This window comes from Eucyclogobius newberryi, unplaced genomic scaffold (assembly GCF_026437365.1).
Source record: "Eucyclogobius newberryi isolate DKJ021-1_F unplaced genomic scaffold, fEucNew1.0.hap1 SCAF_2, whole genome shotgun sequence".
Taxonomy (NCBI): Eukaryota; Metazoa; Chordata; class Actinopteri; order Gobiiformes; family Gobiidae; genus Eucyclogobius; species Eucyclogobius newberryi.
In genome coordinates this window covers 37,622,170-37,649,888 of record NW_027315834.1, presented here as the reverse complement: position 1 = coordinate 37,649,888, position 27,719 = coordinate 37,622,170, and the positions used below count along the sequence as shown (strand labels likewise).

At 38.8% G+C, this 27,719-nt stretch overlaps 1 protein-coding gene across 1 annotated transcript in view; it reads left to right on the top strand.

The window, feature by feature from the left end:
* The window catches only part of LOC140368273 (5-hydroxytryptamine receptor 4), a 66,367-nt gene that overhangs the window by 27,127 nt on the left and 11,521 nt on the right, over positions 1-27,719 (top strand). The window contains exons 4-6 of the mRNA XM_072455241.1: positions 219-419; positions 2,111-2,264; positions 5,647-6,311. Coding sequence (XP_072311342.1) covers positions 219-419; positions 2,111-2,264; positions 5,647-6,311 — 1,020 coding nt within the window. The remainder of the gene's footprint in view (positions 1-218; positions 420-2,110; positions 2,265-5,646; positions 6,312-27,719) is intronic.

Genomic DNA, 27,719 nt, shown 5'->3' with positions numbered 1-27,719 from the left:
CTCATTCTGTTCATTTCGTCCGTCTAATCACGATCAGTACAACTGCGTGCTGAGACCAGGAAGTAAACATAATGTTTATCTTAAACTGTTGAGTGTTTGCTCCATCTATTGGCGCCAGAGAGAATTGGACAGTTAGTTAATATTTTCCCTTTAAAACCTTTACTTACGCACTATTAGTAGAATGTTTCGTATGAATTACACTGTGTCTTTTCTTGCAGTAAAAAGAAGACTAACTACTTCATCGTGTCGCTGGCGTTCGCCGACTTGCTGGTTGCTCTGGTCGTCATGCCGTTTGCTGCCATTGAGCTGACCACGGGCGAATGGCGCTACGGCGAGATCTTCTGTCTGGTGCGGACTTCTTTGGACGTCCTGCTCACGACCGCGTCCATCCTTCATCTCTGCTGCATCGCCTTGGACAGGTCAGAAGAGAACCGGCCCTTTACAAACGGGAAGGCTGCATTCTTGATTTATTCTTTGAAAAGTAGATTCTCAGGACTTCTAGTTATTTAAATACTTTCTCCAAATGGTCAAAATATATATTGAGAAATAAGGCGACGATCCGTTTTGTGGGATTCCTGTGAAGAGTTTGTATCCGGGCAGTGTTGGGGAGACTACTTTAAAATGTTTATAGTTACACAATTAATACAGAACATTTTCAGAACAATACATGGTGCAACCAGAGTACTGTATTCTGAACACGTAGAATACTTTAATGTTGAATTGCATTGTATTAGAGTGTAAAAACTGTAACGTAGGCTTAAAACAGCTTTGTGTTCGTTTCACTGTTAGTTATGCAGTTATTTATACTAACATTAGTCATAAAAGCAGTTTTTTTTTATTTTTCTCATTAATACCATTCAGTTTGAAGTTTAAAATGTCCTGATAAGTACTGCAATGTATTTCTTTGATTTTAGAAAAGAAACTGTATTCTGAAAAACACCAAATGAACAAAACTAGTATTCTAACTTCACATTATCTGGTACATGTATCTACTGCACATGTGTTTGGTTTTCCTCCGGTTTGCGCCATCAGTCTTTAAATGTACATCGTCACACTCTGTTGAGGAGCTGAACGATAAAGCAAGTTGACACGTGATACATTAAACCCAGTGGTGGAAATGAACAAAGTAGAAAAGTAAAAGTACTGGTATTAAGTTAAATATTTAGGTGCATTTTACAGTGGATGCTTTTTACTTTTACTTCACTACATTTGGCGTGTGTCTGTACATTCTACATTTTGAAAAAGAACTGAAAAGTGTAGTTTAAGGTCTTATTTTTTGGCATCTTTATGGTGACATCCTGCGTGAAAGTCTTGAGTTCAAGCAAGAATATACCGTATTTTCCGGAATATAAGTCACACCTTTTTTCATAGTTTTGGCCAGGGTGCGACTTATACTTATACTCCGGAGAGACTTATATGTGATATTATTTGTTATTTTCACACTTGCAACCGCATTTCATACTCCAGTGCAATGTATATGTTTTTTTAATTTTCTATTATGCATTTTTTGGCTGGCGCGACTTATACTTCAGTGCGACTTATACTCCGGAAAATACGGTAGATATATAAAGTCAAGAAGCATTGAGAACATCAGGACAGTTCTTAATCAAGATACACACATTTCACTCTTTAATAGTTTAGCCCTCTTTCTTTAAAAATAAATAAATAGTGACATTAATAGTTTTATAGTTTTCTAAAAAGAACATACGGTTATCAGTACGTTGACTTAGATTCGATACTTTGAGTACATTTTTGCTCCTGTATCTCTACTTTTACTTGACACTTGAAAGGACATTTAGGGCGCACTTAATTATAATAATAATAATAATAATAATAATAATAATAATACCTTTTATTTATATAGCGCTTTTCAGGGACCCAAAGACGCTTTGACATATATAAAAAGGGGGGGTATTTACAGACAGGGGGGACAGTATGTACAATACACAATAATGTACAGATAAAATAAACAAGACAGAAGAAGTAGATAGAAAATGATGGGGATGTAACTTCTCCTGGTCAAATACAGACAAAAAGAAAATCCCTTGTGGAGTGAACGTTTGATTTAGAGCTTTTAATGAAATTCCCGGGACGTTTCATACTGTTCCAGGTACTACGCCATCTGCTGCCAGCCGCTGGTCTACAGGCACAAGATGACCCCGGTTCGAGTGGCTGTGATGCTCAGTGGCTGCTGGCTCATCCCCACGTTCATCTCCTTCTTACCCATCATGCAAAGCTGGAACGCCATTGGCATCGAGGACATAGTAAGTCGTTCGGTGTAATCCAAAGCGGGTGGCGCATGGATGGAAACAAAAGGCGATTATTATTACATTTTCCCCGATAAACAGCAAAAACAAAGTGTGTGGGTTGAAGGATTTCATGTACCTCTTTTTAAAAAACGTCCCCAAGACATTTATGTTCTGGACCAGCGCCACACGAACCCTCCAGTCCAACATCGTCTGCTTTTAATAACGCCACAGATCCTTCCACAATGACACGCTAATGCAGCCATCACCAAACAAGGCCCCAGCCCAGGCGCTCTCGCTCCGAGCCACCGAGGCGAGCCACCGAGGCGAGCCACCGAGGCGCTCTCGCTCCGAGCCACCGAGGCTCTTCAGCAAGGCTCTTTTCTCTTTTTTCTCTCTTGTCTCGCTTGTCTCTCTTTACTCTCTTTACTCTCTTTACTCTCTTTTCTCTCTTGTCTCTCTTGTCTCTATTTTCTCTCTTTACTCTCTTGTCTCTCTTTTCTCTCTTTTCTCTCTTTACTTTCTTGTCTCGTCTCTCTTGTCTCTCTTTACTCTCTTGTCTCTCTTTACTCCCTTGTCTCTCTGTTCTCTCTTTACTCTCTTGTCTCTTTGTTCTCTCTTTACTCTCTTTACTCTCTTTACTTTCTCTCTTTTCTCTCTTTTCTCTCTTTCTACTTTCAGTGTTTCGGACGTTAGTCGATATATCGATATACGTTTGCGTCATCAGAGTTATTAATAAACAATCCTAAAAAAAAAATATTGTTCTACTGTAAAACTGAGAATCTAACAAAAAATCAACATATTAAACATTCATGAATCTACTGTCAATAGTTAAACAATTTATAGTGAAAGGAATGACTAGATTGAAGCGATTATTATAATCACAATTAAAATTTGATTAAAGGCGCAATGGAGGATTTTTCGGCGATTTGAGAACAGACGGAAGTGCGCATGTGCACTCCCCCGTGCGGACTGATACAACACACACGTGCGTTTGTTTATCAGCGCGACGGATCGCATCGCATCTCTCGTCTCCAGTAGATTTCCGTCTTCTTCTGAGTCAGCTCGAACTGTCTTTCTCCGTCTTCATTTTGCCCCGTACACTGAGGGAACTATATTATGATAGATCAATGCGCTTAGACACTCGGAAACGTGCTGCTCTCCTGGGGACGAGCCACACGCGGCTGCAGGTGAGCAGTAAGTGCGTTTTATGATTGATACGTGGCAGGACTAATCGGCAGTCCACGCCACGAGGAAATGAGACTCAGATTTGGGCCAAAAAAATCGTCCATTCAACCTTTAAGCAGTGGTGGAAAGTAAAAGTACTGTACTAAAATAAAACATTTACAGGTATTTGTACTTTACTTCAGTAACATTTCCATCAGATAGGGTTTCAACAAAAAATATATGAATAAAAATGACTAGATAAATTAAGTTATGGATTCAGTCGCTTCCTTTGTCCAAAAATCCAACATTCTTTCCCAAAATCAATACATTTGACGCTTTAAATAGTTCTTAAACGGTGTAAAATACTTCAAAACTTTTACTTCAGACATTTTTTTTATGTAACATGGATTCAAGCCCTAAAAGAGAGACAGAAAACTGAATAACGGTTTCCTAAAATGTCTTTTGTAGTTCATGGCACTTTTTGATAATGAATACAAATACCAAATGAACGAGCATAAATACCAAATGAGTTCATGTTTTCGGACACAAGCTGGCAGATAAACGTCGCTCAATAATAGGCCTGTTTATCCCTGTTCCATACATACATCATTATTATGGCACAATATGATGACGAGCTGGATTAGGAGTAATGTTGTGCTGTGAGTATTACACTGATAGGTCTGGAGCTTGACTCTGAGCTGACCTTGTTATGGAGCCAGAGACACATTCATCTCATGGAGACAGTGTAAGCATCACAGACAGAAGCTTCCTGTACCTTTTTCACTCCAGAGCTCGCTGTATTTTGTCAGAACACCATCACATAAAATTCACCAAGGTTGAACAAGGTGAAAGATGAGGCGTATTTTTCATAATGTTCAAATCAAATCAAATCAAATCAATTTATTTTTGTAAGGCCCAAAATCACAACAACAGTTGCCTCTGAGGGCCACAGGGAGAAATGAATCAACAATGTCTGTGGTGGCGAGTGAGTCAGACAATGTCTGTGGTGGCGAGGGACGATGTCCCAGGGTCCTCTGTCCTTAGACTCTCCTTCTCGGCCAGGAAAAACTACAAAAAAAATAAAATAAAAAAAAAAATGTTGATGAGGTGCGTTCAAATGACCTGTTAACAATCGTACAACCCAGCTCTGTAAATGGGTTTGAATAAAGGTGTCATTTAATTAATAAACTAATACAATTTGATTTGATTATAAATTAGATAAATAAAATGAAATGGATCAAATCAGTATAAAAAATGTAAATAGAAAATAATACATGACTAAATCAAATGAATACTGTATTTTCCAGAGTATAAGTCGCACCAGCCCAAAAATGCATAATAGAGAAGAAACAATATATAAAAACATATGTAAGTTAAACTGGAGTATGAAATGCGGTTGCAAGTGTGAAAATAACAAATAATATCACATATAAGTCGCTCCAGAGTATATGTATATAAGTATAAATATAAGTAAAAGTCTCATCCCGGCCAAAACTATGAAAAAAGGTGTGACTTATAGTCCGGAAAATACGGTAATAGTGTTATGGATTTTCCAACTATAAAAATGAACAAAGTACTGTAGTTTAAGTTTTACATGTTACGTAAACTCACACCTATTCTGTCTATTCCCTGATTAGGCCACGGTAGCTCAGGTAAAGTATAAAGTAACATTCTCACCACTGAGTATTTCAATATCACCAGAACTTCACATGGGACATTTTTGTCGAGATAATCTTTAGGAAATCAAACCGTCCTGGAAAATATGTGTGGTATTCTTCACTACATAAGACTCTACTTCAGGGTTAGAGGGTTTAGAAACACTATTGCAAAGGTATTTTATTATTAGAGCTTCATATGGCCTTTACCTAAAACTTAAACAGCTTCATTTGGGAGGTCACACTGGGGTTGGGCCATGTCAGATCGCAGCTGAGTGAGGGGAGTTAGACAGAGATCATGGATAATTACTACTATAACTATTGCAACTAGAAACTATTAGAAATGAGCATTTTTGCTACAATTTGGCTTATTTAGGCTGATATAATTTGGCGTCTTTACACTGTAAGTTACATGAGTTCATAAGTACATTCATTAATACTGTCCCTATCAAATATATAAATGAAGTGCAACAGAACCTAATCGTGAACCTTTGATCAAACTGGAGTCTGACGTAAAAAGCACTCGTCATTACATCGCCACAACACCAGTCTTCTGATTCTGTCTTCGCCCTTCGCAGATCGCAGAGCGGCGAGCGTTGGCCGGCGGCGCCAACGACACCAGCTGCGTGTTCCTGGTGAACTGGCCGTACGCGCTCATCTGCTCGGCGGTGGCCTTCTACGTCCCCCTGGCGCTCATGGTCCTGGCCTACCAGCGCATCTACGTCACCGCCATGAGCCACGTGCGGCAGATCGAGACCCTGCAGCGCGCCGGCTCCGCCCCCGTTTGCGGCGCCACGCCGGTGATGACCGTGCGATCGTCCACCTCCTCGGACCCGGTGGACCACTACAGACTCAGGCCGCCTCCGGGCGCGCTGCCCTCAGAGCACGGGCCCATGGTGAACAGCCGCATGAGGATAGAGACCAAAGCGGCCAAGACTCTGGCTGTGATCATGGGCTGCTTCTGCTTGTGTTGGGCGCCGTTTTTCATCACCAACATCGTGGACCCATTCATCCACTACTCGGTGCCCTGGCAGCTCTGGACAGCGTGGCTCTGGCTGGGGTACATCAACTCAGGACTAAACCCGTTCCTGTATGCCTTCCTGAACAGGGCGTTTCGCAGGGCGTTTCTGGTCATCCTCTGCTGTGGAGACGAGCGCTACGCACGGCAGGGCAGCCACTCCTACGGACACACCAACAGAGCGTGTTCGGCCGCCTCGGTCAACGGGACGTCCATGGCACTCAAGTATGTAACATTTTTAGTTTCACAAGACATGTACCAAATATCCTGATACAAATATAGACCCTTTAAAATGTGATGTCATTAGAATGTTCAAAATGACCAAATGGAGGCAAAATTTGAGTACATATAACTCATGTTTTTCCAAATGATTACTTCGTTTGGTGGGATTGTTCCTGTGGTAAATATTTATAGTTTTTTTTTTAGTTTAGTCTTTATTTGCCAGGGACCGTGTACAAAATCATTCATCTTCAAGAGAAAAGATGATCTGCACCAGATTTAGCTACTGCTACTTTCCATCTGCAGTCCCTGGTTTTACATCAGTCAAGTGGCCGTTTGTGAGGAAACAATTCATACACAAGGCAATTCAAAGTGCTTCAGACACAGGGGGAAATGCTTTAAACAGATAAAGACTTAAAAGAGAAGAGTTCAAGGAGGCCGGTCCCTGAGGTCCTCAGAGTCTGAGATGGTTCATATGGCACTAACATGTCTGAGATGTACTTTGGTGCTAGGCCATGGAGACTTCACTTTTGCCTTGTTTCTGTTGACACACTTTTAAAGGGTCTATGACATTATAAACTTTGGACTGGTTTGTCAAAGACATTCCTTTTCTTCAAAAGTGTTTGCGTTGCACATTCAATTGGCCATTTGTCCTGCAAAAAACACTGAAAAGCCATGAGTAAAGCCTGTGTTGGTCAAAACATGTTGGCTTGGGTGTCCATCAGTGTCCCTCAGTGTCCCTCAGTGTCCCTCAGTGTCCATAAGTGTCCCTCAGTGTCCCTCAGGGTCCCTCAGTGTCCATAAGTGTCCCTCAGTGTCCCTCAGTGTCCCTCAGTGTCCATAAGTGTCCCTCAGTGTCCCTCAGGGTCCCTCAGGGTCCCTCAGGGTCCCTCAGGGTCCAGGGTAGAGGTTCAAAGTTCATCAGGCTCATACTTGTTTTGATGTGTAAGGGATTTCAGTGGGTTTTTCCTGCAGTTTGAGCCTTGTTTCCAAAGAACGCCCTCCAACATTTTTATTGTAAAAACTTCTCATTCATCCCTTTTTTATTAACAGATTTTTCTAAAGATTGTCTTTTCATTTGGTCTTTATTTTGATACATTTTCGATTGAAATAAGCAACAATTAAACTTAAATTGATGCTTATTTCTACAATGAAGCCAAATAGAAATATTGAACACTGCATTGACAACATACAAGCTTCTAAACTCGCTCCTTTCTCTGTAACAGGAAACACCATTTCTGCATCAAAATGCACATAGAGTCTATGGCTGAAGATAGGTGTGTGTTTGCTCTCTCCTGAGGTAATGCTCTGAGGCCTGCTTATCTTGTCAACGTCATGTAGGCTTTAAGTTAAAATACAAATGATGCTTTTTGGGAATGGCTTTTGCATTCGCTCCTATAAGAAAAAGCTGAATTTCATTTGCCATAATAAGTAAGATTTCAAACATTTGCTTGCATTTTCCATGTGAAGAATGTGTAACTCGAGTTTTGTTCAAATCTGAGAAGAACTATAACGAGAAAAGAGTTGTTTTTCTGTAAATGAGGTAAATAATGAACTTTGGAAAGAGCTCACAAATTAGAAAATCAAAACTAAAGAAGATATAACAAAACTTTATGATGCAATCTTTCATTACATTTTACACAACTATGATCTTAGATTTGTGTTGTTGTTGTTGTTGTTGTTGTTGTTTTGCATGTACAGTTTAATACAATATTAGCATCTAAACTCTATTTCCTCTTGATCTTACGACGCAGGATTTATTGTCTGTTTCATCAACAAACTCAATGGAAAAGCATTACGCCTGTGACATAAGGAGCGCCACCAGCACAGGTTTTCCAAATCAGCCCTTTGAAGGCAGTAATCGGATAACAATTTGAAGCTCTAATAAGTAATCTTATATTGTGTCGGCATAACTTCTAAGTACCGTAATGTGATTTAGCGAGGCATGTGTTTGTTCTTGGTTGGCCTCAGCAGAAGTATGATCGAGGAGGAGAAGTGCGAGTGTTTGGGGCTGAGTGTTTACCTCACACTCAGCCCCAAACGCACAAGAAACCGGAGGATCCAAGGCTAAAATTAGACATTTTTATCCTGACTTAGACAATGTGTTAGTCATCTCATCGGGAGTATTAAGGCCATAATAGATTATAAAGAAAATTATTAATTATGGTTCCAGATTTTGTATCATTTTATACCATAGAAAAGATACAGTTTAGCAGTTTTCAGTGGTGTGATAAGGCTGGACGGATAAGGTTTTGTATTATACCTATAGCAATAGTCGGAATAAACAGAAATGTGTTTGAAAAGGTCTTTAAACCTTATGCCCTTATTTGAAAGTTTCCAACATCATTTGTTTATGCTTAATATTAACATTTTGCTCATACATCTTAAAAAAAACATTCAATTCGATATTTTTCCCACCTGTAGAATTGTTAAGTTCTTAGTGGGTTTATCCTGGGATTCCCCCTAAACCTGTTATTATATTTCGAAATGATAGTGCAGTAATACTCCCACCATATTACCTCAATATCTGGAGAAGGAAAGGCAAGCAAGTGTTAAAAATATGGAAAATATGCATTAAAGTCACAATACAAACATAAATTAATCATTATAAAATTTACTTCAAAAGAGATGAGAGCAGATAAAACCCTTTCTGTCATATAGAAAACTGAACTGTTTTGAACCCTTTGTCTGCTGTCCAAAAGAAGACAAATTTACTTAAAAATATAATAATATGCATTGCAATAATATATTAAAAAAAACAAAAAAACATCACCATTTCACAATTATTCTTATCTTAATTAAATAATAAGAAATAATGAAAAACATGTGACCAGCTTCATGAAATCCAACTAAAGTAAAGTTAACGTTTACATTTTCTGTGTTTTGTTTTTAAATATATTTTAGTTTTTATGATTTTTGTATTCACGTCATAATCGTCATTATATTCCCACAACGTTCCCAAAAAGCTACTTAATGCAGGGTATTTTCTTCTATCTTTGTGGTCAAGATAGATGTCACATGCTTAACAATCATAAGCATTTGACATGGAATGTATTGTTAAACTGTTAACCGTTTTAACAATTACTGTGATGTTAGCATTAATCACAATTATTTACACAATGATATTATGAGACACATTTCAATATTCTCCCATGTCTAATTGTGACTTAAATAGTCCCTATTATTTATGAACCGATTCATCTTGACATCCACATTAACTACATTTGTGTCAATTCTTAAAATATGTGCTTGCATAACTGTGTGATTAGTTTCTTGTGCTGGCATCCCCTAGATCTTTATATAATTTGCAGGCTCACAAAAGAAAAGGTGACTCTCGCGTCCTCCAAATCCATGGTGACACGAAACAGACTTGGCATAATCCGATTACCGGCACTGCCAATGCACAGGGGACGAGCCAAATAAACATAATCAATGTGTCGGGTCATAACAGAGCCTGTGTTATTGCTTCCACAGGTGTAAAAAGTCAAGTTCACTGGTAAATATTGCACTTTTTCCGAAGCCTCCCAAGCCTGAAAATTGATTCAGATTTTCCATGTGCCTCTAATTTAAAGGTGCAGTGTGTCACATTTCGCCTGCTTGTTTCCGTGGATATGTTATTGCTCTGTCTGTAATATTCCATACAATGACATTGAACCTTTTGGTGACAGTTTATAAGGGATATTTAAGCATTTATAAATATTTAATCATTGACTGAATTACATTAAAGGAGACATATTGTGTGTGGTTTACTTTTTTAATTGCAAGCCACAATATGTATCTTGCTCCATTGTGTTCCTGTTCAAAACCACAGAACTGATAAGTGACTTTTCTTTGTAACAAGCAGCACATTTTCATTTATATGATTTTATTTTTGTGGTGACGTGACATTTTAGAACTCTTATTACCAGTGTCACTTGGAGTCTGAATTTTCAAAATAATAGCAACTACGTTCAGGGTTGTGGGCAGGGAAAGGGGGTAGGTGAAAATAAACATTTCCTGAGCACTTGAGCCTCAGTTACATTACTTAAAGGATTACTCAAATATGCATGAAGACAATTTTGAGTAAACTAATGATGAGGAAACACCGCTGTAACAAGGTGCATTAAAGTAATATTATATAATAGGTCCCCTTTAACTAATCATTGACAATAACTAACGTTTAATAAACATTTACAAGAATTAGGGTAAGTTAATGCTAATGATAATGATTAATTTATTTTTTGTCAATGATTAGTAGATGATTGTCAAACATTAATGAATGCTTTGTATATTTGCCTTATCATAAAATCAACTTTTCTATCCTGTTTTTATTCAGTTTGAGTTTTATTGCTCAAAAATACTTTCCAAAACATTCTGACTGTGAGCGGACTTGCCTCGCCACAGATCTGACCTGTAACTTGACATCTGATTGTCTCTATGCAGATGGATGGGTTTAATGCCACACTATGAAACATGCCAGGACAAGTAATCACTATGGAGACAAGCAGGTTACAGCCACTGAACCAGAAAAGCTACGTAGTGCACCTTTAAGGACAAGTGTGCACACATGTCTAAAGTAATGCGTGGACGAGGGGACAGTTTATGAAAAAAAGACATGAAAATTACAGTTAGAATAAAAACAGTGTCTAATGTTAAGCGATTTTCAACATAAACAACATAAAGTCTAGACTTTGAGTTGTTTTGCCATGTCTTAAAAACATTAAACATTAGCTCATGTTTAGTTTGAATTCCAAGGACACGTCTCTGCAATGTAAGGCTGGAAAAATACACTAACAACATAAACAAAAATCAAACTCGCCAATCATTTTTCTTTTATTCGCACCTTTTTTTTCCCGAAAGTTGGATTTATGTAAGAAAGGCAGGGGTTTGAGGACTGATCAGAAGTGTTTTTATGCTGTTGAAGTGACGCTTGTATGAAAAAGATTTTATTTATGCTTTTCTCAGAACATCTCATCGCTCCGTCTTAAAGCAGCTGACATTAGAACCCTGCACAGTGTGGGCCGAAAGTGTGAAGCTAAACTAGAAGTAATGGAACAGTGACAGGTGGCTGCTGCCGTGATGACCCGATTCTATGTAAACACTTTGATTGCCATCACATTTTGCTCTGCGATGTCTCCGGACGCCAAATCAAATGCAAACTTACATTCAGAATCAATACAAGGGCAAATACAGACAAATACAATGACACATGTCGATTTATGGGTCTGTAATTGATGGATTGTGACTTATGATGCTGCTTAAACACTTAACACCAGTATCTGATTGAATTGAATACTGTAAGTGCTTTTACTGACTTACATGAACATTTCTAGGTCATTTTCTTGGTAATACAGTTATGACCAGCTATGACAATGTGTCGTTTTAGTGTCTTATTGTTTAGAGTCTTCTTTAAAATTAACTTTTCTGTTGTAAAGAGTACATTTTGTGTGTTTCCACCAAAGAGTATTATTGTAAAAGCAGCACATTGTGACAAAAATGAGACGACATGTGCATGTTCTGCATCTAATAATAACGTTTTATGTGTCTCATCAACCAGGAAGTAAGAGCCAAAAGCAGCACTCTGATTGGCTGTGCTTGGGTGGTCCTCCACAGTTTCACTTTGCTGTCAGAGAAAAACTGTTTTAAAGTTGTGCACAAACCTGAAAATGAATGTATGTGAATATTAACAATGTGCCAAAGGGTTTGTGAGCGCGAGGTACGAGTTACACAGATTTACAAACTTACTTTCAGTTTTGTGGCGTGAAAGTCTGGTACCACAGCTTCAACTTCAGGTCTTGAGCTCTTCTAGTTTTCTATAAGTACATTTTAAAGCTAAGTAGATAAATAGATACTTGCATACATGTTTAATTCATTCAATTTGCATAGACTCGGAAGTTAAAGGGACCAAAAATCTTGCCTACATGAATAATTTAAGAGGTGTGTCATCCGGATCCGCCAGAGTTCTTTTTTTTTCATGTAATAAAGCAGTGTTTTTCAACCTTTTTTGAGTCACGGCTCACAATTTTGGATGAGATGATTCTGCGGCACACCACCCACTAAAACATTTCTGAATCAGACCGTTTAGTTAAAAGAAAAAGTGGTTATAATTTGGGGAATAATGTCTGTGTCACTGTCTGGTTCTTTATATTTGGTAATAGACACGCCATAATAGTAAAAGATTAAATAAAATCCATGTGTGAATCTGTCACCGCACACGCCTAGGTAAAGTTACAAGGAGGGCTCTGTGTTCTCGAGTAGGCGCACACTGTCTCACTCTTTATTCAATTTATTACGTACAACCTTTCAGTCAACTGACCTTCATCATGTATAATACCGAAACCTTGTGAGTAATAAATTAAATTGAGTTTTCCTTTCTCATATAATAAAGTCAAATCTGCAGCAGCGGCTGGTCCATTAAGGGCGCCCCCCCAGTCAATCTGCCAACTACGTCCATTTTTTTGTGTCTAAAAACAATATAATTTATTCATAAATATCTGATATTTTTATTAGTGTAAATGTTTAAAATAATAATATATATCTATAAATAGATATAGATTTGTTTGTGCGCCGCGTGGTCTGCTGCCTGGCGCAGCCTGCGTCACTTTTCTACGTAGCCGTGAGGCGGTTTGAACAGCACCCCAGAGCCTCATAGAAAATCAATGGGGATTTTTAGCCAATCAAATCACAATCAAAAGTGACTATGTCACTATGGTTTTCTCCATAGGAAAATAGCGACTATGGGGCGCTCCAGAAAGCGCCTTTTTGAACGTAGAAGTTACGCCATGGAGCTACGCTTTTTACGCTAGAGACACAGACATGTGCGTGCGCCTACGCTGAAGTGCCACACACGCTGTGTTTTCTGTGTTTACGTCTTAAAACTGCATCTACAGACGTCTGTGACAAAAGGTACGTCCAAAACAACTCAGAATGAGCTGCTCAACTGTTTGCTGCTTTATTTGTGTTGAAATGAAAGCGGCTGATTTCGTATCAATCCGAGCCAAGACGTGATCTGTCAAACCCCGTGCTCCGTTACCATGACAACAAACACACAGTTTTTTTTAGTTTATTACTTGCATCTGGCTAACGCTAAGTATCGCTTAACTTCTATTGATAAAAACATGCCTTTGTTATTAGAAAACCCATGAAAGAAAGTTATAAATGACAACTTTCCAACAGCAATAATGTTGTGATGATTAAATATAAAAATGTAAATGTTACACATGTAGTTCAGAGTAACTAATGCCACTTAGAAGCTGTTTTATGAAACACCAACAATTGTTTGTGTTTTTATTTCCTCTTAATGTAGTAATGTCTACTCTGTATTATAAGTGACAGTATCACTGAGATTTTTTATTTGCTCTTTTCATTTTATAAAGTGTAAAATGTAAATTAGGCCCATATGTATTTTCTCTCAAATGGAATATGCCTCTAAGACATTGTATTATCATTAGCAAAAGTGGAAATAAAGTGTGTTTACTTAATTAATTCAATTTTGGACATTTAAAAAAACAAAACAACACTGTTATGTCCAATAGCCCCCCCTATAAATTTGTACCACCAGCCGCCACTGCAAATCTGTCTCGCTCCGGCACAAATATGTTGTAAAATCTTCTTAGCGTGCTAATGCTTGTTCGCGTTCTAGTGTTTGTTACCTTTAACATGACAGTAAACCTTGCTTTGGTTGCTAAAAGTTGTGAAATGAGCTTATATTGTTATGTTGCTTTTAATGCAATGTTTCTCAAACTTCAGGTGGTTTGCAGATTCTTCAATTATTTGCTACAATTTGCTCAATTTAATCTCCTTTTTTGTCCTCGTTATGGCTAGTCCTTGTTTAGAACTAGTTAAAACCTGATTTAGCCCTAATTTAGGCCTTGATTAGTCCACTTTTTATACCTGGTTTGAATCTGGTGGTACTCGGAAGGCCAAATATTTTCTTAAATGGTACTTTGTTTGAAAAGTTTGAGGACCACTGCCCTAATGGAAAAGACTTTGATTCGGTTATTACTGTTCTAAAGCCCTGTACAAATAAATGATAATAATAAACTAATTAAGATGAATGAATGTAGTAAGTGACCAGTAACTTTGGACCACTGCAAAGGTGGGAGAGTGAATTTACCTCCAAAACCTCCATATTGTACATTTAATTTGCTGTTCTAAAACGGGCTTGAGCCTTTTATCTCCCTTTGCCACTGATTATGAGCATTGGCCTGTACTCTCTTCACCTCCACATGCACTGTTGGACTATAAAAATATTCAGAAATCTGCCACACGTTCTCGACTCTGAGCCAAACGTCAAACCGCTCAAATATGTCACGTCTGCTTGTGAGAGTTCTGAATTAGTTTTTTCTTCAATGCAAGTTGGGATGTGCCGGACGAGATCAGTGGGATTCTTTTTTTACGTCCCCTATTTTCTCTTGATTGTGAAGATAGAATAAATGTATATCGGGATTGTAAATCAGTGCGTCTACGAGACAAATATCGACGAGGGAAAACACGTAATGCATAACCAAAAGTAAGATAAAGAAAGTGGAAAAGGTGCGATGCCAAAACACTTGAGTATGAAATTGGAGTGTTTGGGGCATTATTGGTGAGGACGTTGGTGTTGAACTCTGCCTTAAAGGTCTGCCATGATGTTTTACAGCAAAGGCAAACGTTTTGTAAAAGTTTTATCAAAAGAATGTGCTTTTCACATAATTTAAAAGAGACATTTAACTCACTCGTTGAATTTTGAGTGATTCATGCATGTCTGTGTAATCTTTACCGTCCTGCGTTCATTAGAACAATATTTTAATTAAAAAGTAAATTACCAGTAATATACCAGAAAAAGAGCATGATGTGTCCAGATACGCTATTGTTGTCACTGTAAATGCGTCTCATGCTACACAATTGGTTATTTGCTCAGTTCGATCAGTGACTATTGAGTGCAAAAATGCATGGAGCAGGCTTCAAAACAACACAATTTTGTCTAAAATATTTTGTCTAAAATCTTTCATCAGTAGTTTTTTCAGTTAACATTGTGAAACGCTCTGGGAAAGATTCATTTTCTTGGCTATCTACTACCTTTTATGTCTTGATAAATGCAAAATCGTTTGTCAGTCTTGTTTTTGGAATCATTTGGATACATGCTCTCAATTTATGTTTTGATTGCCTTTTTGGTTTGTCTGCGTGTTAATTAATTTTGGAAAAAGATAAAATAACATTACAAGGATAAATGTTTGTGTATCTTGATTTGTGATGTCTGGATTTACATTTAATTAAACAACCCAAGGAGCATCTCAGTTCTCCAGCAACAACCCCGCCTCTGTGGGGAGGGGGCTCTGGTTTCTCACCAGTTACAAGCCAAGAGACCCCCTTCCGCAGACGAACGGAAACTGGCTCATCAACTTAGCTCCTTCTATTGTAGATTTGATGTGACCACCCCCCCTCCCCCAATGTGGCCACCTCTGCCAACCAAACCCCGGTCCCCCCCACCTCCCCCACGACTCTCACAGTTCAGGAACAGGATGTAAACAGACTATTTTGGAAATCCAACCCTCGAAAAGCTCCTGGGCCAGACGGTGTCACCCCGGCCACCTTAAGACACTGCGCAGGCGAGGTAGCCCCTGTTTGCACTGGCATTTTTAACCCCTCCCTGGAGTCATGCCATGTCCCAGCCTGCTTCAAGTCGTCTATCAATGTCCCTGTCCCCAAGAAGCCCCGGATCACTGGACTTAATGACTACAGACCTGTGGCGCTGACTTCTGTAGTCATGAAGTCATTTGAGCGCCTGGTCCTCCCCCACCTCAAGTCCTTCACCTCCCCCCTGTTGGATCTCCCGCAGTTCGCGACGCCATCAGCCTGGCACTCCACTTCATCTTGCAGCATCTGGACTCCCCGGGAACCTATGCCAGGATCCTGTTTGTGGACTTCAGCTCGGCATTCAGCACCATCCTCCCCGCTCTGCTCCAGGACAAGCTCTCCCAGCTCAACGTGCCCTTTTTCATGTTCCATCTCAGTTATAATGACATCCTGACAGATCGGAGGCAGTGCATGCGGCTGGGGAAGAATGTCTCAGACACGCTGACTAACAGCACAGGAGCTCCACAGGGCTGTGTACTTTCTCCACTGCTCTTCTCCCACAAACTGTTTCACCTCCAGCCACAACTTCGTATAACTGATCAAATTTGCGGACGACACCACCCTATGCAGGCTCATCTCAGACCGGTATGAGTCTGTCTACAGGAGGGAGGTGGACAGGCTGGTGTCCTGGTGCAGCGGTAACAACCTGGAGCTCAACGCCCAGAAGACAGTGGAGATGATCATGGACTTCAGGAAAGTCAAAGCCCCCCAGCCCCCCCTCACCATCACAGACTCCCCCATCTCCACTGTGGACTCCCTCCGCTTTCTCTGCACCACCATCACCCGGGACCTCAAGTTCACCATCAGCTCCCTCATCAAGAAGGCCCAGTATGTACTTCCTGCTGCAGCTGAGGAAAGCCTCCTCCGTCCCCTCCTCCGTCCCCTCCTCTGTCCTATTAGTCCAGTGTAGATTTTTGATTTATTTAAATTTTGTCCATTTTCAGATTAAGTCCATATGTGATTTTGTTTTTTTCATGTTCCATCTCAGTTATAATGTCGTTGCGTTTTGTGTCATCCATTTTTTTGTGATGGCCTTCCTCCCAGCTGCCAGAATTATGTCCCAAAGATATATATTTATTGTGTCCATGGCAGGGGTTTCGAGACTCAAATACCCGGTACATACTCTAAAACCGAGTGGGATGGTGGTGTCAAAAACACTCTGTAATGCTTTGTTAATTTAGGTCCAATATTTTTGTACATTAAGTCTCAGAACATAATATGATAATATGTGTGGTGGCCTCGTGACAACCACAGTTTCTTGGACTTTGAGTACTTTGACATGGTGTTATAACAAAAATAAAAAGGATCCCATTCATGCAAACATGTGACTTTGTGGCACGCACTCTTTGTCCATAAAAACAAAATTCCCCTCTCTTATCTAATTTTAATATATTACACTAGCTATTCAGATCATTAAAGCATTTATATACTTTAAGTTCTAATTTATATGCCTTAATAACAATATCAGTTTAGTAAGAATTCCAAGAAAATGTTTATAAAAAGACCAACTTAAACAAGAACCACAATGTTGTTCCTTTAGGTTGAATATGGAGTCGTTCTCCACATGTTTGCTGAAGTGTGGTCGTACGAGGGACTCACGGCTGGAGTGGAGGAATGACGTTGGACAGAGAGGAGAAGCGTAAACACTCCGCCGGGTGAATTTATTGGAAACGGCTACGATTTATTATTGTTTGATTTTAACGTGTGATCCGCAGCTGCTCCTGTCCATATTTTACACGGCCGGGCTGCAGAAGATCCTCTCTCCGCTTTCCGTCCGCTCGTTTTGGTTAAATGTCGACAGTGTGTTTTTCTTACTTCTAAAATTAGCTTTATCAGCTTTATATATCAGCCTCAGTTGCTGATGTTTTTAATCAAAATATTTTATGCTGATGGGGGAGGAAAAGCGGTTGATGCACGTGATGGCGGCGCACTGTAATTACCCACGTTTAAATTAAAGATACAATTCAGCCAAATGAAGTCAATCGATCAATCATTTACTTTGTTTGTCAGGTTCAGTTTTCACAATTTATCACTCTCTCATTTTAACACCACATCAAACTTAAAAAAATAAAATAAAATTGCACTTATAATTAATAATGACAAATGAATGAATGAAACATCCATTTTTTCCATCCATTTTCTACCGCTTGTTCCCTTTCGGGGTCGCGGGTGACTGGAGCCTATCCCAGTGACTTTGGGCCTAAAGCGGGGTACAAACAAACAAAAGGGATGCTGTCATTTATTTTGTAAATTGTGGTTATATAGATATATATATATAGAGCATTAGCAGCGTAAGCAGTAAATTATGTATTTTGAAGATAGATCAAAGGGCTTTACCTGTAAATTAGAAGTGTGGCAGAAGCGAGAGACGTTTTTGGAATTGTTTATTATAAGTACTAAGTTCAGGATTGAAATAAACAATGATTTGCTCTTATTTATTTATTTTTTCAATGTAAGTTATTATTCAAAATATCCGTCTAAACTTTGTATCTGTAAAACAATGCATTCAAGCAAATGAACTTAAGCAAAGTCCACTGTTGACGATTAGAGTCAGTTATTGTTAAATCTCTTTTTCTTTGCTATCCAGTGAAATTGTCTTTATTGAGGAAAAGTAATTAAAGCTCTGTCCCAAAACCACAAGGGCCAATAATTAAACCTCAACTAAGACGTTTAAAGACATGTTTTAACACATTTCTGTTGGACTGACATAATATTGTCTGAATATCATTATCGGGATACAAAATATTGAGATTCGTCTCAATATCTAGTATAAAGGATGTTACTGGGCCCACAGCGCTTATTTCTCTTACATGTTTTCATTCAATTTATTTTTGTGAAGCCCAAAATCACAACAGTAGTTTCATAAAATATTTGTTTTTACCAACAGAAAATTTGAAAATCAAACAATGAATCAATAATAGACAAGCAGATTAACCAATGAGCGCGCCCCCTGTCTTTAGACCCTCCTCCAAATAACAGAGGGGAAAAGAGAGACCTTGAGGAGAACCAGGACTGAACCAGGACTAAACCAGGACTAAACCAGAACTAAACCAGAACTAAACCAGGACTAAACCAGGACTAAACCAGGACTCAAGCAGGACTGAACCAGGACTGAACCAGGACTGAACCAGAACTAAACCAGGACTCAAGCAGGACTGAACCAGGACTGAACCAGGACTGAACCAGAACTAAACCAGGACTAAACCAGGACTAAACCAGGACTAAACCAGGACTAAACCAGGACTCAAGCAGGACTGAACCAGGACTGAACCAGGACTGAACCAGAACTAAACCAGAAATAAACCAGAAATAAACCAGGACTAAACCAGTACTAAACCAGTACTGAACCAGGAATGAACCAGGAATGAACCAGGACTAAACCAGAACTAAACCAGGACTAAACCAGGACTAAACCAGTACTAAACCAGGAATGAACCAGGACTAAACCAGGACTAAACCAGGACTAAATCAGGACTGAACCAAGACTAAACCAGGACTGAACCAGGGATGAACCAGGACTAAACCAGGACTAAACCAGGAATGAACCAGGAATGAACCAGGAATGAACCAGGACTAAACCAGGACTGAACCAGGATTGAACCAGGACTGAACCAGGACTAAACCAGGACTAAACCAGGACTAAACCAGGATTGAACCAGGACTAAACCAGGATTGAACCAGTACTAAACCAGTACTAAACCAGGACTAAACCAGGACTAAACCAGTATTGAACCAGGACTAAACCAGGACTGAACCAGGACTGAACCAGGACTGAACCAGGACTAAACCAGTATTGAACCAGGACTAAACCAGGACTGAACCAGGACTAAACCAGGACTAAACCAGGATTGAACCAGGACTAAACCAGGACTGAACCAGGACTGAACCAGGACTGAACCAGGACTAAACCAGGACTAAACCAGGACTAAACCAGGATTGAACCAGGACTAAACCAGGACTGAACCAGGACTAAACCAGGACTGAACCAGGACTAAACCAGGACTAAACCGGGACTAAACCAGGGTTGAACCAGGACTAAACTAGGACTAAACCAGGAATGAACCAGGAATGAACCAGGATTGAACCAGGGTTGAAACAGGATTGAACCAGGACTAAACCAGGACTGAACCAGGACTAAACAAACAGGCTGTATGTTCCAGGTCCTTCCGTTGGACTAGCTTGTCCATGAATCCCCTCAAATGCTTCGAATCAGAGTAAATAAAAAAGTCTATTGGAAAATGAATGGGAAACATGCTTGTAGTGTCAAAATCAGCTTTTACATTATAATTATTTACAGATTCACAGTGCTGTAGTTGTGTTTCAGTCACCGGGCTGCGGTGGATGTTTACCTTGCTCTGCTCTTGTTCTCATTCTTTTCTTAAATCCATGTCTACAATTTGCAGATACAGTTGATACTAGGCTCAGCTCAAATAAGATACGCGGGCGCTCAGTGAGAACCAGCTGCGCTTCCATCATATTAAATTTGTTTCAGGCTTTTGGCTCGGATTTGTTTACCGATCGCATGTGTTTTTACTCCGCATTAAACTCCCAAAGCGCCAATGGCAGTGCGGCTAATCAGCGTTTGGGTCATGTCAGTTCACTGTACACGCTCTCTTAGCCCTCTAATGAAAGGGCTCATAATGTACAGGTCATTGTACTCGCTCTAAATCAAAAAGAACAAGGTACCTCGAATGTGCGACAGTAAAGAGGAACAAGGACAAATGTGAGGGCGTGTAGAGAGAATAATGCAGTAATCCATAAATCCATATTATTAAAAAAGTACTACATAGTTTGATGTCATATCTGGACTAAAGCTGCTGAATACGTTTGTTAAAATACCCACAAAAATCACATGCATTCAGTTAATGCTAGAGTCAAGAATAGATACATTGTTGGTAATAATCATTCAATTGAAACTGAGGTGGTTCAGCATATTATCATCATTTTATTCCATTAGGGCTGAAACTAACGATTATTTCAGTAAGCGACGAGTCAATGATTATTCATCCAATTATTATCAAAGAAAGACAGGGGGAAATGTGGCGACTGAAGTATTCTAGACAGAGAATATTTATGAATAACCAGAGATTTTAACCCTAAAAAAAAACATTCCCCCCTTTTAAAAATGCATACAAACAAAACAAAAAGGAACACAACACAAAGTGACACAAAGAGTGCTTAGATTGTTCCTCCAAATTCAACAGTCTAAATTCAGAGTGTAAAATTCACTGTGAAAAACTCCACAGCAAAGATTCAAGACTGACTCACTTGGCTCAATAGCTAAGGCCTTGTTCTGAATTTAGATTAAAAATATATGCGTTGAAAAGGGTGATTTTTTAAACCAAGAAAAGACAAAAGAAAACTGTTTTTTTCGAGGCTTAAAAACATAATAAGCTAACAAATGAATACTCTTTTACACTCTAAAAAGATGGGTTGAAATATAATTTTTGTCCAACAGTTACACATCATGAATACAGACGGTGTTACGTATTTAAATGTGGTGTTTAGTGATTATCAAGTTCACTACGTTTGGAACCAATGGCTGCTTGTGTGACTTTATATGGCATGTATTTCAAAAAAATCCAACATCATTTCTGTTTTCATATCCCCCGGTTATTCCCAGTTGATCCATTCTCCCCTTTGTTAGGAAAGTAGTCTGATGGTTTTATGTCCAGCTGATGTTACGCCTCTGAAGTCGGCTTCTCAGCGACTCATTTGTCTTCATCTTGTTACTGCTCGTGTTTTCAGCTTTTAAAACTCTCAACATTCAGGCTGAACCGACACTTCCATCTGCTCTGACTGAGAGAATCAGGGCAGTTTAGGGGAGACATTTAAGGTGATATTCTTGGCTAAAAATGGATGAACTAGAACATTTTATCAGGTCATTTTTACTGTATAAACTATATCGTCCAAAGCATTTGACTTTCTAAAATGTAAAACTTGACAATGCTTGTGATTGAGAGTTTTCCATCAACTTGCCAGGATACATAAAGGCTGGATAAATAAAAATACACAGCTCACAGCTATTTCATGATTATTCGTTTAATCGATAATTATGAAATGATAAAAAAAAAAATAATCGTGACAATTGTAGAAGCAAAATTAAGTCTATGTAAACTATTTTTTTTTTTTTTCAGAAAGTTTGACTTGATTTAGCTGGTCACAAACTTGATTCATTGTAACATGTTAGACTAATGACAGAACTTGACATATTTTCACTGTTGTTTGGTCACATCGTCAGTAATAAAATAATAATTGTTAAACCGTGATGTTTTTTCTGACAATAATCGCGTTACAAACATTTGTTTTTTGTGTCATCTCTCGATTCACAGCATAAAAGAATACAATTAAACATATACATCCCCAATGGTTTTTAAATGTTAGACCGGTTAGAAACAATTAATGGCTCGAAAAACATGAACAAAGAAGAGGTTAAAAGCTTCATTGTTTTCCATTTTTGACAAAATAACTAAAATATGTATCTCAATACTATCTCAATAACAATATTCAGACAATATTTTTTAAACAATGAATCAGGAATGTGCTAAAATGTACTTGCAAATGTCCAGAATCAGAATCAGAATTTTTTTTATTGCCTTTGTCAGTGAATAAGATAACAAGATTCACAAATTAGGAACTTTCTTTGGTGATAAGTTGCAGCATGAAACAAATATATAATAACAAAATATATATATATATATTAAATAATAATAATAATAAGGCATTCATAAAAAAAATGGTTAACTAAATAAGATAAAGAATAATTATACTAAATACTTTGACTGAACATAATACACAATTTACAGTTTAGTCAGAGTGCAAAAACGATGCAAATGGACAAGTTGTTGACATTATTTTTAATTACAGACGAGACACTTGATGTTCCACTTTAGCATTTCTCCAAAACAACGGTTGCGATATCATCCACTTTCATATGTATGTCTCCATTAACTTTAAGAACACACACCCTGTCAGTCTAAAATAGAAGTCTGCCTCACTATCGGCCCTCCATCTCCAAATATCCCGAGTGCAGGAAGTGAAGAGGTTTAACTGTAGTGAAACCAGAGGGATAAGGGCCAAGAGTCTGTCTGATGAAATGGTTTGAAGTCTCCTTTTGGCAGAATGAGCTGTGTTTTGAATAAAAATGACAGCTGATTTAGTCAAGGCCAGGTCCTGTTATGATAGAGGCCTCAAAATACACCGACACAGACAGAGACATTAGACTTTTACTTTTTACTCCTCTGCGATTATTAAAATAGATGACGCATTGCAACTTGAAATCAGACTTTATTCTTACAACACCGTGTCTAAGTGCGCATTATTCACAGGGAAATACGAGTTGTTGGAGAAACTGTGGCTCTCAAGTGTGTGTTTTGGGGGATTATTCCTATAATCCGTAAATACTGGGCCGAGATTAATGAGGCACTGCGGACTGTCTTCAACATGGATATCTTGCTGCAGCACAAAAAGTAATAAAAGCTTTATTGCTTTTCGGGGAATGACGGGGAAAGAGCCGACTGTTAAAGACGGGACTGAAATAACTTTGGACGGTTACAAAATGGGAAAAACTCCCTTTTACTTTGAACATCTGTGGGAGAGTGTGAGGGAGTTCTGCCTTTTATTGAGACAGTAATGTTAATGACGCTAACTTAACAACACAAGAGGACAAATTATGGTAATCAATTTTAATGAGCGCTTAAACTTATTCCACTGTTTCCTCCTCATTAGTTTATTATTATTATTAAAAGTTGTGTTTGCTCCATCATCCCTGTGCTTAGTTGTGTTTACTTGACAAATTGAGACTCTGAGTGACACGTGTAGAGTTATAAAATGTCACATAGCAATTTTCCAAACATAAAAGAAATGTAAATAAAAATCTGATGCTTGTTACAGTCAAATGCCACTATGAGAAGGCGGGGCTTATCAGTTCTGCACTTTCAAACAGGAAGTCAACGGTCCTGTGTCTGATATAAAGCTAATTTAGATCAATATTGTGATTTACAATTATCGAAATATATAATAAGTTAAGAAAAGATAATCCTTTATTTCCAAACATGGGGAAATTTCGTTATAATGAGGTTCTACTTATGTTATATTACGTGACAAAAGCATGACATGTCTCCTTTAATTAACATAAGTGTGGCACGTCTGCAGTGGATGAATACAGTAGTGACACTGATAATAAAGGCTCGAATCATGTGCCCTCTTTCTGGACTCCTGCTTTATGTCACTCCTGTCCTAGAAACCCACATCTGACTCTACAGGACGCTCAGGTCATGTCCCACTGTGACACAGCTTCTGTTTTCAGTCAGAGCCGAGACAAATGGTAAGTGGGCCATTGAGGACATCACGAGAAGTCATTTCTTTTGTTCAGGATTCAATCATAATATTGACCCGACATATATCTGAGATATATAAATGTCTGCCAATGTTTTGCTGAAATGACATTTGAAAGTGTGGATTCGATTCTTTTCACAAACTGACTGAATGCATTAACTAAGTTTAAGATGACCCTGCATTACATCAGCAGAAAAGAGCACTGTCACCGTTGACAACAATAATGTAGTAATATTGACACAGATGCACCTCTCGTGCTTTGGAAAGGTGCTGCAGGAGCCTGTGAACATCGGGGTTGAGGGTCAAGTATCGCACAAAACATGTCATTTTTCAGATAAGATTACTTTTAAAATCAGCTCTTCTTGCAGCTCTTTGCAGGGTTTCAGCTTCCTGTTTGTAGGCTTTTTTTTAAGGATTTTTAACCATTCAAAATATGATGGTATTTGCCATGGTAATAGTCCAAAATTGTCATCATCCTGAAACCCATGGATAGTAGACATTATACTCATTATTCTAATGTTGCATTTCTTCAAAATTACTATCGCAACATTAATGTGTGAATCTATTTAGAACGCTGCCTTGTATCTGGATCATGTCAATTCAATCAATTTAAAAAGATCAAATCTTATGCATAAACTTTTAACAATGTAAAAAATGATAACGCAAATATAACCTACAAATCCAAAGTCCTTAACAAGCGGCATCAGCATCTGCACCGCAACAGAATTCTATTAACCTGTAATGTAAAGTACTTAAGTACTTAGTTACATTGATGTGTTTGTTCTGTGACATCCAGGTTCACCACACACACACACACACACACACACACATCTACACACACACACACACACACACACACACACATCTACACACACACACACACACACACACACACATCTACACACACACACACACACACACACACACACATCTACACACACACACACACACACACACATCTACACACACACACACACACACATCTACACACACACACACACACACCTACACACACACACACACACACATCTACACACACACACACACACACACACCTACACACACACACACACACACACTCACACCTACACACACATCTACACACACACACACATCTACACACACACACACACCTACACACACACACACACACCTACACACACACACACACACACACCTATACACACATCTACACACACACACACACACACATACCAACACACACACACACACACACACACATACCAACATAACAACACACACACCTATACACACACACAAACACACACACACACCTATACACACATCTACACACGCACACACACCTACACACACACACACACCTACACCTACACACACACACACACACTCACACCTACACACACATCTACACACACACACACACCTACACACACACGCACACACCTACACACACACACACCTATACACACATCTACACACACACACACACACACACACACACACACATACCAACATAACAACACACACACCTATACACACACACAAACACACACACACACCTATACACACATCTACACACGCACACACACCTACACACACGCACACACACACACACACGCACACACACCTACGCACACACACACACACACATACACACCTACACACACACACTCACACTCACACCTACACACACACCTACACACACACACACACACACCTACACACACACACACCTACACACACACACACACCTACACACACACACACCTACACACACACACACACCTACACACACACACACCTACACACACACACACACCTACACACACACACACACACACACACACACACGTTATTTCACACACAGTGGTCCACAGTCTGCTCCTCTTGTGATTTGTCATGTGGTACCGTTATTTCATCCTCCGAGACACTTCTCCTCTTCTCTGCGGAATCTGAAATATTTGCAGGAACACACAGGTCTTCATTGTGTTTCTTCGCGGCCTGAATGAACGCCGCTCGGGATCACACAGCGCTGCACACGGGACCTGCTCAGAGACTGGGCCAAAGTGCGTTTCGAGCACATAATCAATTCCAGTTTCCAAGTCATCTCAATATTGCTCTCTATAATAAACAGATGTATGGAATTTATGAGTTCAGCCGCGCAACACTATTTATTGGGCTCTGGGGGACTTGCCATTTGTGATTTACCTGCGTTTCATAATGAATCTATGTGTGTTTACAGTAAATCAATACAATGGCACTTATGCCCTGAATATATTTGAGCAGGTTAGATAAGACTTGAATATTGATTGGGTAAAAGCTTTGGGAAAAGGCTCTGATTACCTCAGCAGAGCGTCAACAGTTGGACCCACAGTTGTGTCTCCATAAAGATGAGCAGATTGTGTATGATGTCATTTCCCCTCTTTTCCGCTCGAGAAAGTACAGCTACAGGAGCAACGAAATACTAATAATAGTAATAATAAGTAAAAGTAAAAATATCACACGAGTGCTTGTTTGAAAATGTACTTTAAGAGGGACAAGTGAAAGTATTTCAGACAGATTTCAGACAAGTCATAAAATAACTAAGGCCTAAATATAAATATAAGTATAAGTCGCACCCCGGCCAAAACGGCTTATAGTCTGGAAAATACGGTATCTGGTTATCTGGATAAAAAGATTGCAGATTTTTGTTCAACTCAATTAATGTCATGTTTTTTTCCAGTTGTTTTTATTTTAAAGTTTTGTTTGGGGACATCAACTCAAACTATGAAATAAAATAACTGCCATTTCAGACGTTCTAAAACAGGAAAGAAAAGGCTTACAACAACATTGTAGTTTTGCTAATAATATTTTGACATAACAACTATTTCATTTGTTATTATTTACAAAAGGCAGAATTTGCTTCCTCACTAAAGGCTAACATCAGATCAAGTGTCACAATAAAATGCTTATTAATCCAATACAAAACAAACGAGAAACGACTTAATAAGCAAATTATTTTTACTTTCAAGTTTTTTCTACTTAACTAAATTACCCACCGCTTAAATATTTGCTCAGTTATTATAAAGCAGGCCTATAGTTTAATAAGATTTAATAAGATAATACAGGTGAATAGGAAAAATCTTACATTTATAGAGAGACAAACAAGAGAGACAAATATAAGAAAAATTTAAGGTTTTTCATCATGTTATGTTTGCCATTTTGTGTGTAAGATTGTAAAGTTTGGGACATTTAATCTGAAAAATGTATTTTAATGTCAAACAGTAGTTCTGTTTAACTACTAGAGCAAACACGGACTTAAGTATTTATATTGTGCCAAATATAGACAGGAAGACATAACGACAAATAAAGGGTCAAATGTTCCAAATTTGAGTTATCCAGGAATGCTACCGTGATGCGAGCGCCTTTTACCGAGTTTCACATCTACAGAGCAATTAATCACTTTTCCGGCGTAACTCCAGGTCAACAGCTTCACTCAGTTTGACTCGACTTGAAATT